Raw genomic sequence first — 17,236 nt, 5'->3', positions numbered from 1 at the left:
TATAACACTACTACCTTCTGCTGAGCTGAGGTGGCAGTAATACCTATAGTAATACTATAAGTATATCATCAGAAGGAAGAAACGGCATGGGGGGTTTTGTCACCCATCGGTCCCCGGAAAAAAGGCTCAGCAAACGACGGCCGGCGTCGCGCCCGGCGTTGCTGACAACATGAAGCCAAGACTATCAACTGTGTGTTGCTGCGCGTGGACTAACACAACATGACATAGACAGTAGCTACCGAGCCTACCTACATAGGAACGCGGTCGAGCGGAAGTGAAGATAAGACCCACCAGAATACCCCGACTTCGTTCGACTCTTAGCTGGGACGGGATGGGATGGGCTCTTCCTTCGAGCCCTATTACCGGTGTGATACCTTGGTAACCACGCTACCAATCCTATCGGCCTACCTAGGTACAGTAGGTAGGTAGGTAGAGTAAGTAGGTTGGGTAGGTCTTTAGGTAAGCGGCGGCGGCGGCGGCGGAGAGGGGGATGGAAGAGTGGATGGAAGAGTGGATGGGAGAGGGCAGAGCTAAGCTCTTAGGTTACCGGGGCTAGAGTAGCACCGCCCTGCCTGTCTCGCCTGTCTCCAAGTACGATCGCGTCTCTGATGTCTCTGATGCCCCTCGATGCCTCTTTAGGCCCAACGGCGGCGCTGCTTGCTCTGGTGTCGTGTGGGGTAATGTAGCAGTAGTGGTGTAGCTAATAACGTGGTGAGGGTACAACATCCACAAAAATGCCTACTGAGGACGAGACCCTGACTGTTGGCTACTGTTGCTACTACATGTACATGTCCATCGGAGCAAGTACCTACATGCCTACATGCCTACATAGTACATGGACGCCATGACGGATCTGGCTGCACCGTGGTGCCGTGGTAGTGTCGATACTGTAGCGAGCAATGTAGCGAGCGATGTAGCGAGTAGCGAGGTAGGCAGGCAGTAGGTAGCGTCAGGTATCGCATCGTGTAATGTTCAGTAGGTGGTAGGTAGGGATGCCAATTCTGCCGCATGTCCATCAACATACAAAACCGACCAGTTCCCTCGCTAGCGACGCTCTCATCCGGGTCGCTCTCCTCTGCTCTCCCCCTTACCGGACCTGTCCCCCTCCTGTCCTCCGTTACACCAGAGAATCAATCGCCGGAGACTGCCCTGCGATTTCCTCTTCGTCTATTTATATAAGTAAGAGCGCTCGCGTGTATACCTTAGGTACTATACACATTTGGTTTGTCTGTCTTCGCCTCGACCCCTACTACCCCGCCGAGAAACTCAAAAGGACCCCACCACCTCACAACCAACCGCTCTCTCAATTTACCCTCAAATCAGTCCCCAGCGTCGCAAACATGGGTGAAGAAGGCAAGGCGCCTGTGGTCGCCGAGGCCCATCTCGTCGACACTTTTCGTAAGACAGCCTTCCATTGACCGCGCGCATGATTCGGTGCGCTGTTGCGCGTACAGAGAAGACCTATTGCTCACACAATTTTATAGATCCCCCGCAGAAGATGCTCGACAGTAAGCTCCAACTTGTTCTTTCGCGTCTCCATTCACGTCAATGCGCTGCAGGGTATCTAACATTGCATAGAGCATCCTAGCAAGCCACACATAGCTAGTAAGTCATTACTGTATACACATGGGAAACGTGAGCGAATCGCGGCTTTGCTAACCTCCTGCAGGTCTTGAGGAGTACCAAACACTTTACAAGGAATCCATCACCGAGCCCGATAAGTTCTGGGGCCGGAAAGCTAGAGAACTTTTAACGTGGCAGCGTGACTTTGAAACTGTTCGCTCAGGATCTCTGACCAACGGTGACGTCGCTTGGTTTCCCGAGGGACAGCTCAATGCCTGCTACAACTGCGTCGATAGACATGCCTTCAAAGACCCCAATAGGGTCGCTATCATCTATGAAGCTGATGAGCCCGATGAGGGCCGTAACCTGACGTACGGGGAGCTACTCAGGGAAGTTTCCAAAGTCGCCTATGTGCTCAAGCACATGGGCGTCCGGAAAGGAGATACCGTCGCCGTCTATTTACCCATGATACCCGAGGCTCTAATCGCCTTGCTCGCCATTACTCGAATTGGCGCAGTCCACTCTGTTGTATTTGCCGGTTTCTCATCCGACTCATTACGCGACCGTGTCAATGATAGTCAGTCTAAGGTGGTCATCACGTCGGACGAGGGTAAGCGAGGTGGTAAGCTCATAGGCACCAAGAAGATCGTCGACGATGCGCTCAAGCAGTGCCCCGACGTCACTGGTGTACTAGTATTCAAGCGCACCGGTGCCGATGTTCCCTTCACTCCCGGTCGCGACTTGTGGTGGCACGAGGAAGTCCAGAAATGGCCAGCCTACATCAGCCCTGAAGTCATGAACTCCGAGGACCCCCTATTCCTGCTGTACACTTCCGGGTCGACTGGTAAGCCCAAGGGCGTCATGCATACCACTGGTGGCTACCTCCTTGGCGCTGCCATGACCGGCAAATATGTTTTCGATATCCACGACGGCGACCGGTACTTCTGCGGCGGTGATGTCGGCTGGATTACCGGACACACCTATGTGGTGTATGCGCCCTTGCTCCTTGGTGTCTCCACAGTAGTGTTCGAGGGAACTCCGGCATACCCCAACTTCTCCCGATACTGGGAGATCATTGACAAGCAAGAGGTTACCCAATTCTATGTTGCCCCTACCGCATTAAGATTGTTAAAGCGTGCGGGTGATGACTTCGTGAAGGCTCGGATGCCTAAACTAAGAGTTCTGGGATCAGTGGGAGAGCCCATTGCAGCCGAAATTTGGAAATGGTACTTTGAAGTTGTTGGTAAGGAGGAGGCTCATGTGGTTGACGTAAGTTATACCTTCGCCCATCAAAGGAACGCTTACTAACGAAACAGACCTACTGGCAAACCGAGACTGGTTCCAACGTCATCACACCACTCGCCGGCGTGACACCGACAAAGCCCGGAAGCGCTTCGTTACCCTTCTTCGGAATCGAACCCGCCATCATCGACCCTGTATCAGGCGAGGAGATCCATGGAAACGACGTCGAAGGTGTTTTAGCTTTCAAACAGCCATGGCCCAGTCTAGCTCGCACCGTTTGGGGAGCGCACAAGCGATACATGGAAACATATTTGGATCCCTACAAGGGTTACTACGTGAGTATGTCCTCCTGAGATGAGGGAACCTTGCATTGACATAATGACAGTTCACCGGCGACGGAGCCGGTCGCGACCATGAAGGCTTCTACTGGATCCGGGGAAGAGTTGACGATGTCGTCAATGTTAGCGGTCACCGTCTGTCAACGGCCGAGATCGAGGCAGCCCTTATCGAGCATCACGCGGTAGCCGAGTCTGCTGTCGTCGGTGTCGCCGATGAACTGACGGGTCAAGCTGTCAATGCTTTCGTTGCTATCAACAAGGGCGACGAGGCAACAGACGCGTTACGAAAGGAGTTCATCTTACAGGTCCGCAGGAGTATTGGACCATTTGCCGCCCCCAAGGCGGTATACATCGTACCAGACCTACCCAAGACCCGCAGTGGAAAGATCATGCGCCGTATCTTGAGGAAGATTCTGGCTGGCGAGGAAGATCAATTGGGCGACACGACAACGGTAAGTTTTCATAAGAAAATTCCAGATGTAAATGATGGTTTGCTGACGTCCGATGTTTGTATAGCTCTCCGACCCTGCCGTTGTCGATAAAATCATTGCCATCGTCCACGAGGCGAGAAAGAAGTAAAACTAGAAAACACCATAACACATATGCAAGGGCAGGAGGGGGTCATTGTTGGCTATTTTGCGACGGGGTTCCGTTTTGATACCATATTGTTACAATAGTGGGAAACATTTTCAGTATATACGTATAACTTTTACCACCAAGCCTTGTATGCACGCGCTCCGGGTCTGGCGGCGTTAAGTAAACCAGTGTCCCGGCATTCTAGCCTTTTGTTACTGAGAAAGTGTGACTCTGGAATGGCTGACGGTTTTCACGCTACTCCCTTGGCAATCATGGTGACGTTGATGTGCTTTCTTGGACTCAGCTGGGCAAGGATCTCGGTCTTTTCTACCGGGAGTGCATATGATCGGCTGGGTCGGCCGCTCTGCGCTGGCTAACCGCCACTTTCTCCAAATGTAGAAGATCATGAGCACACCACCGTACATACAAAAGGTAAAAAGACGAAGGCTTTCTTTGTACGCGCGTCTTCTAACTTGGCGAAGGGGCTTGGAGGACGGGGCTGGGTTCTATTGGATATATGTTACAAGATCTGATCTAGATGGACTGCTCAAGATGGGAATGTTGAGAGATCATGGCTTACTATCTCCGGCTCTTGGTGCAGACTCACGATTATTCCACGTTATGTAATTTTGATTCGGGTACGCACGTATCGTGGTGGGATGTAGACACTTATGCATTAAGTAGGCACATGGCACTCGCGTGTTATTCAAGATAGGTAGCTCCCGTAACCCTAGTCTGCATGATTGTTACTTTCTACTGGATGGATACAAGTTTAGGATTTTCTGTTTTGAGAATTAATTAGCTTTCGAGGTTCCTGGTATTTATAAGTCTATCCATCCACCTTATTAAGCTCCTCGGGTATCTCAGTAGGAAACTGTACAAGTAACTAACTCCATTTGAAGAATCGGGTTAGTATTTCCTTTATGGCGGCAAGTTAAATCCGAGAAGATATTCAAAGACTCTATGAGCCTTTTTTAGTAGACAACGGTGAGGGGCATGTAATTACCCGATCTCGTATTGGTGCTTAGGTATTGATGGGTAAATCCGACCTAATTACACGAACGTATAATTTGTCAATCAGCGAGCAGCAACTTGAGCAATAGGTTACTACGCATGCCGTCAAGACAGCTAGCTATCAAAAGCATAATGGGCAGAGGGTAGCCCTTGTACATTCGAGTCCTACGTCAGCAGTAAGGAAAAACAAGGTTAGTAGGCATCTCATGATGACCGCGCTTGCGTGTGCTTATTGAGCGCCTAGGTAATCCGACTGCGCATGGTATTCGTTCAGCTTTCTCGGTGTTTAGGTAAGTAGGCATCCCCAATCGGAGATTATGTTGGTGATGTAGGTATGGCATACCTACGATTGCTCTTATAGGGCAATTTTTCGTCCCATCTGCAAGCAACCCATCAGCCCTTCCTTCAGATGGATGGGATGGCAAGGGTCGGAATCGCAGTCAGTCAATTTGCGTACCAGCAGATGGATCGTTTTCCTGCCAAGAACCCCCAAGAGAGGCTGTGTGGATGTGGTGTGTGACCGCCTGAGCCGTTCTTCCCGATACAATCTGGGCTCGCTGGGCTTTTGAACTGGACATCGGATGGGGTGGCTGTGTGCCGAACCGCTGAAACAAGACTTAAAAGACGGGGCATGGTACAGCTGCTTCATAAAGTAAGTATCACGACCTGAAGTGAAACCGAATTTCTAGGGGTCGGATACCTTGTCCAGCCTTTTGTTTCTTATGCCTGGATTGGCCCAATATATATGTGTGTGTGCCTGTTGCAAAATCATCAACCAACCAGCCAGCCAGTCAAGGAAATCAACTCGGATCAGCACTATATATGATTGCTGAAGGACATATGAAAACCATAGTCGCACACCAACAATACGTCGTATTGTAGGTCGGTAGGCTACTTAGGTAGATACTAAATCGAGAACAGCCTGCTGAGTCGCGATCGTACTCTTCTAACGGTATAGCGCATATCTTAGCACTACTGGGCACGAGGTATACGCTACCTACCTATATATAGGTACCTCTACACATATACGAAACTACCTAGGTAGGTTGGTACCTCTTCTCGGTCAGGTGCAGGTGGCCTACTGCTACCTACTGCTACCCCATCTGCTGTAGTGTTACCTCTCCCAGACTCTCCCGCCTGTAGGCAGCCTGTAGGCAAACCTGTAGGCGTGTAGCCGGCCTCACTAACGACCATTGTGCCCACATAGGTACCTACTACAAGCTCCTGTTAGCGGCTTTTGACAGGCGCGCATTACGGGCACTTGTGAACCTACTTTCGGCCCCCGGCAACTGCCCTACAGCCTTCGTCTCACCCTCTCCGGGGCCTTGCTCCTGTGAGCCTGGGTCCTGGGACTTCTTCTCCTGACCCGTCCAATCCCACCGGGAGAACACAATCTCTTCCCTACTCAACAAGCCCTTACTCGCTCGTTGTTTTGCGACTCTTCGAAATTGGCCCCTTTCCTTTCTTTGTATAGATTTACATTCACCGTTGCCATCTTCGCCACTTCAAAACCTCGCAAGCCTTTTCCGACCGCTTCCGAACGCAACAACGAACGAGCAGGCGTGCGTACGTACGCGGATGGGGTTGTGAGGATCGAGCCTTATCCCGCCACGGGATCCTTTTTTGAACATGCACTTCTCCCTTACTACTGTCGTTGCGTTTTTATGCACCCTAGCACGCGATTCCGAGGCTCACTCGGTAAAACGAAATCCTCTGAGCTACATTTCTGTAGTGGACAGGCCAACCCTTCACACGCCGTCGAATCGAGTCCATGCACACTCTTCATTTGCTATAAGCTTTCTTCTGCACAACGAGCAAGATAGGATACGCATTGAGCTGGAACCAAATCACGATGTTCTGTCAGATGAGGCGACGATACATTATCTTGGCCCTGATGGCACGATAACCCACGAGGAAAAGATAGAAAGAAAAGATCACAGGATATATAGAGGACATGCGTTTGTCCAACACCCTCACCACTCGGAATGGCTCAATGCCGGCTGGGCCAGGATAGCAGTCCTCCGAGATGGACCGCATCCTCTGTTCGAGGGGACATTCAGGGTCAATGGAAATTATCATCACATCCAGCGAGCTTCGACGTATAGACAGACACGCCTGGCTGAGGATCCTGAAGCCCACCACGCGGATGATGATTACATGATAGTCTGGAGAGACACCGATATCACGGGGGATTATTTTGGCTCTGGTCAAGAGCTCAAGCGTGACCTCGCTGAGAATGCCTCTGTCTGTTCTTCCGACTTGCTTGATTTCAATAATCAGCTCGACCATCCAGTGAATTTGGGCATAGATCTGCGCGACCTAATGTCGACAGACACGAACTTACTCCTTAGCCGGCAGAATGACCAAATTGGCGGTGGTGGTGCCAGTGCCAATCTTGCCACCACCATTGGGTCGACTCAAGGTTGTCCCACTTCTCGGAAGGTCGCTTTGATCGGTATCGCAACCGACTGTACATACACGGCCCAGTTCGAAACTAAGGCCAACGTGACCCAAAATGTTATCAGTATGGTAAATATGGCTTCAGCAGTGTACGAAGCCACGTTCAATATCAGCCTGGGCATTCGAAATTTGACCATCAGTGAGAAGGAATGTCCGGGGACACCCCCAGACGGATCACAGTGGAATCAAGACTGCAGTCCGAGTGTTACTATCAACAATCGTTTGGACCTTTTCTCCAAATGGCGAGGCCAATTCCAAGATGGCAATGCCTATTGGACTTTATTGAGCACTTGTGCTACCGACGCTGCCGTGGGGTTGGCATGGCTAGGCCAGCTCTGCACCGAGGGCTCTTCACCCAATGGGAATGACACTACAGCCGGCGCCAATGTTGTTGTACGCACCAATACGGAATGGCAGGTCTTCGCTCATGAGACTGGTCACACATTCGGCGCTTATCACGACTGTACGCAAACGACTTGTGTAGACGGCACTCGGGATGATAACCAGTGTTGCCCCTTGACTACTTCCACCTGTGATGCAGGTGGAACATACATCATGAATCCATCAACAGGTCCTGGTCTTATGCAATTCTCGCCATGCACCATTGGTAATATTTGCTCTGCAATGTATCGCAACAGTGTAAATTCGCAATGCCTCAGCGACAACAAAAACGTGGTAACTATATCTGGTAGTCAGTGTGGCAATGGTATAGTAGAACAAGGAGAAGACTGCGATTGTGGTGGCGCAACTGGCTGTGCAGGGAACTCTTGCTGCGATCCCGACACGTGCAAATTCACCGCCAACTCTGTATGTGACTTTGCAAATGAAGATTGTTGCACTCGACAATGTCAATTTGCTTCCAACGGGACAGTTTGTCGAGACAGCAGCGGCACCTGCGATCCACAGGAAACCTGTAGCGGTACCTCGGCGACATGCCCGTCAGACGTCAAGGCTCCAGACGGCCAGGCTTGTGGCGCGGACGGGGAAGGCCTAAAGTGTGCCTCTGGACAGTGCACATCTCGCGATCTACAATGCCAGACCCTAGTTGGTGGGCTAACGAACAGCAACGACTTAAAGGCCTGTGACGGAAGTACGTGCCTAGTGCGCTGCAAGGGCTCAAACTCGGCACCGGGTGTATGTGAAGGCATACAGCATTACTTTCTAGACGGCACACCCTGCGAAGGTGACGGCCATTGCGATAACGGCACTTGCAAAGGAGCCAGCTTCAGCGATAAAGTCGCGCGCTTCTTCCGTGATAATAAGGATATAATAATTCCAGTCGCGGCAGTTGTCGGTGGGCTCATCGTACTCGCAATCGCAGGTTGTTGTTGCTCCCGTATAAGGCGCAGATCGCGCGTCAGGAAGCTGGCACGGAAAGGGCAGCCAAGCAGCAGTTGGGTTGGTGGTGGCGTCCCTGCAAATAACGGCTGGGGCATGCCTCCTCCTCCTCCTATGGCCTATGGTGCGAACGGTCGACGAGGGAACCAATGGAGTGGACAGCAACAGCAAGCTTGGGGGCCACCGCCGAGATCGAACCTGGCTCGATATGCATAGTATTACACAATCCATGAAACACAAAAGGTGTCTGGGACCGGCATATAAGTGTTTAGAGGGATATATGGGACTAGCATGGAATGGTTTTGAATATTCTGGAGGAATCAATTAGCATTCTCCATGGCATGGCGTTGGTGGTTATGTTGTCTCAGTCCTGAATTCAGGACGATATGTTATCTGGCGCATTACGACATTTTTCTTCTTGGGTTTAGTTTTGGATTAGGATCTGCGCCTCCACTTATAAGGCCGTATATAACGCACTGGCATGTTATGAACTGTACAGCATTTTAGCTTGTTCGGATTCTCGCAAGACACACACACCTTTGCCTTGGGGGCTTTTTGGCGGTCCTTGGAATGAGGATACAGTGAAGGTATACATAGCTACATATATAGAGATCAGGCAGCCGGTCTAATGTCTGTTGCTGGATCGAATATAGGAGATTAAGCATAATCACTCAGTACGCTGTTTAGTGATCTGATATGGCTCCTGTAAGCCTTTTTACTGTCGTCGACTTTATTGAGTGGACTTCAAGAAGGGATTCTACTGGCGGATATTTATTAAGGGAGAAAGGGGTCTGGTGATGATCTCGTCAAGGGATTTGAATGACTCTCTTCTCGTAAGACAACTATAATTCCATTGGATCGCGGAGCATTAGTTAATGTACTTTCTTTTCCTTTTTCTTATGTCTTCCAGACTGTTGTTATCCCCTATGACATACATGTTATGCCTTTTTTCCCCCCCTCTCTTCTGATTGGATGTGATACTTTAGCATAATCAACGTAAAAGAAACTCTGCCGCAGACAAGGTCGCCGATCAGAAAATTAGCAAAAACAAAAAAAAGTTGAAGAATTGCAGCGGTGAAACTAGATGGTGGAAATAGGTCTTGCGTTTCGTTGTATTGAAACAACTCTTCAGTGGGCGGCAACTGCACCTTTTATGTTAGTACCCCCGTTGGCCTGCGCCGCGCGCGTTGGTCCAACAGCGTATGTACGCGCCGCAGCGCCGCTTCAGATTGATTTTGTTATCTTTATTAACTTATACATACTTCTTGTCCTACCGGGCACCGGTCCCTCCTTGCCGATATGCATCAAAGACCTGCCTTGGAGAGCGGGTAGTAGTAGGCATCAACCGCCAGCTTGTCCTCTTCGTAACATACCGCGAAAGGTGTATATTCATAACCTGCCCCTCTGCCCCCTCCCCCTCCCGCGGAAGAGTTATAATACCCGTACTTCGTAGCCCTCGAGAATGATCCGATACCAAGAAGTATAGTGGGAATGCCTATCGTAATCCTACCTGATCACCACGTAAAGGTTCCCTGGCCTTGGTCCTGGTTAGGTCGCTTGCGCTGTGTCTCTGTTGGTGCGGTGTGCGGTATCCCTGGGCGCGTCGGCTCATCCATACCGCAAAGCATGCGGGTGTATTTGAGACGTGTGGCTGCAACGCTCTAGGGAAAGGACTGGTTTTAGCAAAAACGAACTCGAGAGGCTGAATTAGGGGTGTTGTCGTTGAGGAATGCAGAGACGGTAGGAAGAATAGTCTAAGCTTGGTATTCTGGCCCCCTTTCCTTTTTTGAGCAGTGTGAGGTGAAGGCAAGGGGTGATGTTTCCTTGTAATTCTAAAGGAGGCAGGCAATGGTTAAAGAAACGTGAAATGCGCACCTCATCGTCGCGTAGTGCAGCCATCATGAGGAGCTCTGGACTATTCAGGATCTGGGCAGCCATGCGCCGACGATCGACGGCGGCGAAAGGTTCGGCATCCCTCTTACGACTGTTTCCCCCATGCAATCGTGATTAGCCCGGCATCTGGCCATAGCTAAAAGGCCATAGCAACGATAGAGCTTGCTCTCGGCGGTGATAAATATGTATGCATGGACGGTGAGGGAGACTCACGTGCCGGTCCGTGCAGGCCCAACGTTGCCCCGCGAAGACCCGGTCCTGCTGCCATCACCGCCGCGATCTCCTTGTCCGGGAGCCCAGTCACTGTCTTCCGAGTCGGAGTGGTACGGGTCTTTGCCACGCGCCTGGCGATCGCGCATCTCGGGTGTGAAGGTTGTGCTCGTCGCCGCCGAGTGCCTTGAGCTCTCGGGCTTGGGGCTGCTTGTATGTGATGATGCCATGGTAATTAATGGCTACACCTATGACTGCAGTTCTATTTCGTTTCAGCTTTTGCTCTACTTCTTTATTTCTTGTTCTCTTGTTTTTAATCGTTCCCTTTGGCCTTGGAGTATAGAATTGAACAATTGATTGTTTGGGATAACTACCTACTTGAAATATTGACTTCAGGTACCTGACGTTGGCGAGTGAATATGAAATGTGGGGTACAAAGTTACAGGTCACATTGTATTAATAATGTATGTACAGCAGCTGCACGGACGGGAGGGCATTTCAGGAAAATGTCGCTTTAGAAAATAAGGTGTATTACCACATGTCTGATGGAATGTTGAAATTCACTTGCCGCGCGTTTGATTTTTGACTTTCGTGGTTGACGTGGATAGTGAATCTGTGCAGCATAACCTAACCTAGATCTACATATCAGATACATAGGCATGGGTAGGGTATGTTAAGATCCTCAAGTGCATCCATGCATGGCACCGTACAGTTTTAACTTAGTTCATACATATATGTGCACATAGTCAAAGTAAAGAGCTGCGTGCATGATTGAAACCTGAGGCAAACTCTACCTATGCACACCCCTGGGTACAGTTTTAGGAGGTAGGCACTTATAAACAACCATAGAGCCAGCAACATTTCTAGCCTGCAATGCCAGAACTCAAACAGGGAACAGAGCTACCCAGTGCATCTCACGATGCAAAAGCGTGTTCAATTGAATCTAGAGAAGAAGGGGGAGAAAAGCCAAAGCCGGATGCCTGCTAAAAGTATGATTATCCTTAGCTATTAACGTCCGGTACGAAAACTACACCGAACAACGTGCAATGAAAACGGAAACAAGACGAAACAACCTTATGCACTCACACCCCATAGTGGCTGTGAATACTATCTGCCTGCCTGCAGCATTCACCCTCAGTGGGCTCAAATGGGATGAACCACCTTGGTACTCCAGATGTGTTATATGTGCACCAATGTCCGCGTTGGGGGACGGACGGGAATTTCCCCGACGAGGGAACACGCCCACCCCGTCCAATGCAGAGGAGGGAGCTAAATACCGAAAAACGACAGGTCTACTTATATAACGCGATTTTTGGGTTTATTATGTTCATCTCTTTCTTTTTTGGCGGTTTGGGGAAGGTATTATAAAAGGGGAATCGAAAGACAAGTTCTCTCTTCTAAAATTGTGCTTACTAGATATGCTATTCTATCTATACAAGGACTATCTGGTGTGCTTCGGCCTCATATATAGGTATACATAAAGAATATACGAAACTCTGATCTTCATTTTCGATGCTACCCCAAACATGACGACGTTTACTAAGCTTCGTGCGGGTGAGTCTCCGCTTATTGAAGTAGACAGTAGACCCGGCTAAACGGCTATCTAAGATGTGTTCCTATGACATATGACGAGTTCACAGAGTACGTGCTAAATCAAGGATATGAGAGACGAGGGGTAAATAAGGGAGAGGAATGAGAAGAAGAAGCGAAAGCCGGAATAGAAAGAGCATACAATACAATAGAGACGAAAAAGTGATCATATACATACAGCGAAGCTGACCGAAGCACCTTGTTAGACACATGGGCCGGTACATCTACGGGGGCATCTATGACCCAGGTAACCGGCTCCGGACGCCAACGGCTTCCGCAAGGACGTCATCTCGGCGCTGAAGGAGCTCGGCGTGCCTGTGATTCGGTATCCCGACGGCAACTTCTGCGCGACGTACCACGTATGCCACCCCTGGGGTCATTTTCCTCCTATTATAGGTGCCTGAGGGCGAAGCCAAGGCGTTGCGTCTCCTGGACCCGGATATCGTACTCATTCTCTGGGAACAGGACGGCACGGCGTCGTGGGACCACACCGTGCTGCAGGCTTGCATGCCCGTCATCGACATGCACAGCATGCCTATATACACAGTCGCGCGATCACCACATCTCAAGAATGTCACGGCACCGCTGGCTGCCGAGCGCGCTATCCGCATCACCGTCTGGCTAAATGTCTTCGTGCGTTAGAGCAAGTACGTCGGTATGGCTAATATTGCCCAGACCGTCAACATGATGTCGCCCCTTATGACCACTAAGGACGGTATCGTGAAGCAGTCGACCTGGTGGCCACTACTCTCGTTACACGCACGGTTGGACCGTGGCAGCTCATGTGCGTGCCGGCGCTTACGATGGCGAGATGCAGCCAAACCGGCTGCAAGGTGGCGCACCGTGGCTAGATGCTAGCGTGTCGGTCGATGACTAGGGATTTGTCAGCCTGTCAGTCGTAAATATCAATGATACGGAGGGATTTCGATGTTGAGATTAAGGGGGCCGTCGGACAGGACGTCTCTGTATACATCGTCGATGCGCCATATGTGACCTGCAAATTTGAGCATCTATTTTATTTGGGTTCGTTTTGTTTAAAATCCCATCTTCTTATAATTGTTCTGCTATATGCGTGGTAATCGAATACGTATACAAATGAATCGCTGCTGCACGGTGGTCTGACTCTCATGTCTTCAAGCTCTCTGCATGCTTGTTTTGCTTGTTGTACAAATATCTCGGTCGTCGCCTATGTCTCCAAGATAAAGCCAGACTGAGAGTGATCTATCATTTGAAATACCGTTCCGTCGTCTCTCATGACGAGCCAACAGAGGAGTTGGTAGAGTGAGGTGGCATTGGCTCCAGTAAAGCCACATCGAATTCATATTTGTGGTGGCCTCAGAACCTGAGATTTCATTGGGCGTTCTTCTAGACGCCAACTCGCAAAAAGCTGTTAGATTGTTCCTTCCAAGCAATGGGCCACCAAAGTAACGTATTGTGAGGTAGGGTGTCTAAACCAGTAGTGATGGTTTGAGCTACTAGTGTAGAGTTTACCGGCTGCCGGATAAGAATAGCTTAATACTTAAAGCCCCCGATCCTACCCATGTTTCTTCAAGCCGCATGGCTCATACAAAAGCGACCTGCTGAGCTTACTGAATATGCACGTCTAGATAGTTGTGAAAATAATCGAATGTCGTACTACTCAAGTTTCATTATCGGAAGTTGATGATAGCAAGCTATGAAACGGTTAGGATAAGTTAGATAGAGTCATCAGTAATAACTTACTCGACTATTCACACCAAATGCCAATTTGTGGCCAGTAGAATCCCACCCCAAGCAATGTTCATCCTCTTCATCCGACTCAGGGTTCATCCGCGGACTCAACCAGCCGGGATGGGGGAGGCGACTCCAACTCGCGCGCGGAATACTATGATCATCAACCTTCCAAATGAGTATCCGTTCACTCGTGGCTCCAGCGAGAAATGCTCCGTCCGGGGTGAATGCAAGAGCAACGATAGGAGGGCCCATAGTCATGGTGAACTTCGCTGGACCTTCAGGAGCAAGTGCATTCCATATGAAGATAGCTCCATCTTCACCACCAGATGCTAGGAGCCTTTCGTTTTCAGCGCCGGGTGACTGCTCTGGTTGGAAAGCTAGCGCAGTTACGGCATCGCAATGGGCTTGTATCGAACGTCGCTTTCCAGAGCTATCCCAGATCTGCACCACTCGTCAGCAACGGAATCTGTAAAAGCTAGAAGTATCCTTACATCAACAACACCCTTCTCTCCACACGTAGCAGCTAAGGAACAACGCGGATCATATTGAACCTGTGATAGTGAATCGCCTTCTCTTGTTTCAAATCTTTGCACATCAGATATTTCCTTTTCTGAGTATCTCAACAGCACTAGTAAATCCCCACCACACAAGAGGAATTCAGTGTCGCTTGTCCACGCCGCATCAAGTGGCTCGGCGGTTAAATCGTGGTTCGGGAGAAAGTATGTCAATGAGTTTAGAGTATGCGAATGGTAAACGGTAATAAGTGTCCCTCCTCTATCAGGTGCTATTGCCAGAATTGCGGTGTTTTGAGGACTCCAACGAAGCTTGATGATAGGCGGCTCAGAGACTTCGAGATGATGAATGTGGCTGCCATCAGGGGTCCAGAGTGTGAGCCTAGCTTTTGAATCCGAGTCGGTGGCGATAGCAATGGCACTTCCATCCCAATTCCAGGCCATAGCAGTGGCAGTAGACTTGCGCGGTATATCATCCTCGACCAGATCATGGAAATCTGGACCTCTGATGCCATTCACGTGATCTTCAGATGCAGGATCGGCTGCTGCCCCACGCGAGATATTCCAGATGCGGGCTAGCGCATCGGTTCCAGCAGCCGCCAAGAGGGAGGGATCTCGCGGGTGCCATTGGCAGTGCAGTAGCACTGGTGCACCGTCACTGTTGACCCTGGATAGGGCGCCGGGTGCATCGTCGAGACCCGAACCGAGGGGGATGAACGTAGTTTCGCAGGCCAGCTCTTCGACTTTGTCGACCTGAGTGCCTTGTTCAGGGCCATCGGTGCGAGGGAGAGGCGTTGGCGCCTGTTCACCCTCGAGTGGGGACGGGTAAGCATGGTTGTCGCCCTGGTGGTCCTGGCCGTCCAATTCCATGGGGGTTGTGGCTGTATCCACTCCATGTTCGTACCCATTACTCAGTCGCGGTCGCTTGGCCGGGGAACCATTTGCGAGAGAAGACTGTTGTTTTTCGCCCTGGCGTTTCCGGGAATTTTCCACGTCGACTCCAGATGAAGCCGTCGGTAGCGGTGCCGTGGAAACTGGCGCTGGCGTAGGCTGTATGTCCAGATCAGGCTCGGCGTCTGCATCATCATCGCTTTCATCCGGTTTCTGCTGATGAGGCGGTGGGTGCGCATCCAGTGGACCAAAAACCCCTAGCTGCATCGCCTCGGCCACTGCCGCCTGCGCTGCTGCATCACCAGGTACCTGCACAGAGAAATTCGTCAGTGCCAATGCCCATTTGGCTGGATCCTGGGCGTTAATTTGGAGAAGATCAATTCGGCGTCCGTCGTATACGGACACCGCGCCTCTCGTTGTAGATTTCGTGTGTTTTTGCCTGATGCACCCGCTGCATAGTTCGCAGAAGTGACATTGGACATTGGACACGGAGGATGAATCTTCCTGGCTCTAGGTTTTACGTACCTTGGTTATCTGTGCATGCTCCCTCTCTAGCGAGTGATACAGCAGACCTTTGTTTAAAACATTGACTAGCGCATGGCTCTTGACATACGGCGCAAATTCTAGTTGCCGATGGGGTTCTTGAACGTGCCACTCTTTCTGAAATTTCACGGCTGTCTCTCGATAATCTGCACAAGCTCTAGATTAGTTCGCATGACACACAAAACCTCATTCGTCGTCTCATTCCCTGGCCTGCGCATGACGGCAACACCGTCGTCCAACCCAACGGATTCAGCTACGGCGTCGAATGAAGCACCCGGGCGACCACCAGGGTGTAGGTAGACACATACTGCCTTCTAATAAATACCTAGTGATCGGAGTCAATGGAGCCGTAGCCAAAGGGACGTGACAGAGGACCCTGCGTAGCAGAGAGGCCACTTCGATGAGAAGGGCGTCAAGTGAAGGTGAGAATCGGGACGGGGCAAGGGAAATGGGTGACAACGTACCTCCAAATCAAGAAATTGACCCGGTTCGAGTCTAAATACTCCTTCATAGTGGGAAACAACAGCAGACGCGGTCGGAGCACGCAATATACATAAGCCTTGGACTTTTGAGCGAAAGAGCGACGGGGACCCTAGGGCGAGGACTGGCAATGCGTGCCAGCCGATAGAAATTCGATTTTGAGATGTTGAAGACAAGGAATAATGAGAGAGACGGGAGTTGATGAGCCCTGAATGATCCAAGGTCCATGTCTTGTGTCGGGGCCAAAACTAAAGGTCTCGCGGGTCCACTCTTGTTTTCCGAAGAGGGATAGCCTAGTCCAACGTGCAGGGCTACAGAGAGAGACCGGTAGGTACCTCCCAGCAGGTACAGCACTATTTTTGATGCTTACTTAGGTATACCACCAGATACCACCTACATAGACATAGACATAGACCTGGCGAGCTGGGCCTGCTAGGGACTACTATAAGTACTTGGAAGTAGGTAAATGTGAGCAGCTAGGTACACTGACTGGAGGGTTAGCTCACGACGGGTGCTACCCACAGGCATAGGCAGGTGTAGATGGATGTACCCATCTTGGGAATCTTAATTGTAAGACAGTCTCGTGGCCTGTATCTTCTTAGCAAATGGAATGGTAGACAGACATCCTCTCGAATAGCACACACCACACACACGCCTTTGAGCCGGAAACATGATCTCATCCATAGCCGACAGATGGGATCAAAATTGGACTGAAGGGGAGCAAGGGAGACGGGGATCAGATGTGGATACATTGTACCGCGGTGTCGATACCTGGAGTTAGTACCTGGAGACAGTACGCACAATTGCAGGGCATTGTCAGCATTCGACATGCGTGGTCTGTCCCAGTCTGTCCTTCGTAAGGCAGGTAAACTG

At 50.4% G+C, this 17,236-nt stretch overlaps 5 protein-coding genes across 5 annotated transcripts; 3 read left to right on the top strand and 2 right to left on the bottom strand.

Annotated features, from left to right (window-relative positions):
• Window positions 1-1,340: 1,340 nt before the first annotated feature.
• F5B22DRAFT_646018 (uncharacterized protein) lies at window positions 1,341-3,722 on the top strand (the record flags this gene model as incomplete). Its single annotated transcript, XM_047978675.1, has 7 exons — window positions 1,341-1,398; window positions 1,485-1,508; window positions 1,579-1,605; window positions 1,670-2,832; window positions 2,880-3,140; window positions 3,191-3,595; window positions 3,660-3,722. 7 exons carry the CDS (start codon window positions 1,341-1,343, stop codon window positions 3,720-3,722), a joined length of 2,001 nt encoding a protein of 666 aa, XP_047831485.1.
• A 2,423-nt stretch (window positions 3,723-6,145) lies between these two features.
• Window positions 6,146-9,139, top strand: F5B22DRAFT_122442 (zinc metalloprotease mde10). Its single transcript, XM_047968893.1, has one exon. The coding sequence runs from the start codon at window positions 6,363-6,365 to the stop codon at window positions 8,745-8,747; it is 2,385 nt and encodes a 794-aa protein (XP_047831484.1). The 5' UTR covers window positions 6,146-6,362; the 3' UTR covers window positions 8,748-9,139.
• Window positions 9,140-9,437: 298 nt separating this feature from the next.
• F5B22DRAFT_122321 (uncharacterized protein) lies at window positions 9,438-11,004 on the bottom strand. The gene is made up of 3 exons (XM_047968892.1): window positions 10,638-11,004; window positions 10,407-10,515; window positions 9,438-10,192 (listed from the first exon to the last, which is right to left on the bottom strand). Exons 1-3 carry the CDS (start codon window positions 10,862-10,864, stop codon window positions 10,046-10,048), a joined length of 483 nt encoding a protein of 160 aa, XP_047831483.1. The 5' UTR covers window positions 10,865-11,004; the 3' UTR covers window positions 9,438-10,045.
• Window positions 11,005-12,259: 1,255 nt separating this feature from the next.
• F5B22DRAFT_646015 (uncharacterized protein) lies at window positions 12,260-12,866 on the top strand (the record flags this gene model as incomplete). Its single annotated transcript, XM_047978674.1, has 3 exons — window positions 12,260-12,275; window positions 12,431-12,549; window positions 12,621-12,866. 3 exons carry the CDS (start codon window positions 12,260-12,262, stop codon window positions 12,864-12,866), a joined length of 381 nt encoding a protein of 126 aa, XP_047831482.1.
• Window positions 12,867-13,709: 843 nt separating this feature from the next.
• F5B22DRAFT_655070 (WD40 repeat-like protein) lies at window positions 13,710-16,759 on the bottom strand. The gene is made up of 5 exons (XM_047979861.1): window positions 16,348-16,759; window positions 15,866-16,040; window positions 14,429-15,649; window positions 13,947-14,378; window positions 13,710-13,897 (listed from the first exon to the last, which is right to left on the bottom strand). The coding sequence occupies exons 1-5, from the start codon at window positions 16,392-16,394 to the stop codon at window positions 13,874-13,876; spliced, it is 1,899 nt and encodes a 632-aa protein (XP_047831481.1). The 5' UTR covers window positions 16,395-16,759; the 3' UTR covers window positions 13,710-13,873.
• Window positions 16,760-17,236: the final 477 nt, after the last annotated feature.

The sequence above is a fragment of the Xylaria bambusicola genome, assembly GCF_022495145.1.
Source record: "Xylaria bambusicola strain CBS 139988 unplaced genomic scaffold F5B22scaffold_17, whole genome shotgun sequence".
Classification (NCBI taxonomy): domain Eukaryota; kingdom Fungi; phylum Ascomycota; class Sordariomycetes; order Xylariales; family Xylariaceae; genus Xylaria; species Xylaria bambusicola.
The sequence above is the reverse complement of the archived record's forward strand: the minus strand, read 5'-3'. Positions and strand labels throughout refer to the sequence as shown.

Excerpts from the sequence above, each read along its gene's own strand:
- F5B22DRAFT_122442 (XM_047968893.1), top strand. The coding sequence starts at position 6,363 with ATGCACTTCTCCCTTACTACTGTCGTTGCGTTTTTATGCACCCTAGCA.
- F5B22DRAFT_122321 (XM_047968892.1), bottom strand. The coding sequence starts at position 10,864 with ATGGCATCATCACATACAAGCAGCCCCAAGCCCGAGAGCTCAAGGCAC. Across the intron at positions 10,516-10,637 it reads GGGCCTGCACGGACCGGCAC|TCGTAAGAGGGATGCCGAAC; the intron begins GTGAGTCTCCCT and ends TGGGGGAAACAG. Across the intron at positions 10,193-10,406 it reads CTGCACTACGCGACGATGAG|AGCGTTGCAGCCACACGTCT; the intron begins GTGCGCATTTCA and ends TCCTTTCCCTAG.
- F5B22DRAFT_655070 (XM_047979861.1), bottom strand. The coding sequence starts at position 16,394 with ATGAAGGAGTATTTAGACTCGAACCGGGTCAATTTCTTGATTTGGAG. Across the intron at positions 16,041-16,347 it reads GTCAATTTCTTGATTTGGAG|AGCTTGTGCAGATTATCGAG; the intron begins GTACGTTGTCAC and ends GAACTAATCTAG. Across the intron at positions 13,898-13,946 it reads CATTTGGTGTGAATAGTCGA|CTTGCTATCATCAACTTCCG; the intron begins GTAAGTTATTAC and ends ACCGTTTCATAG.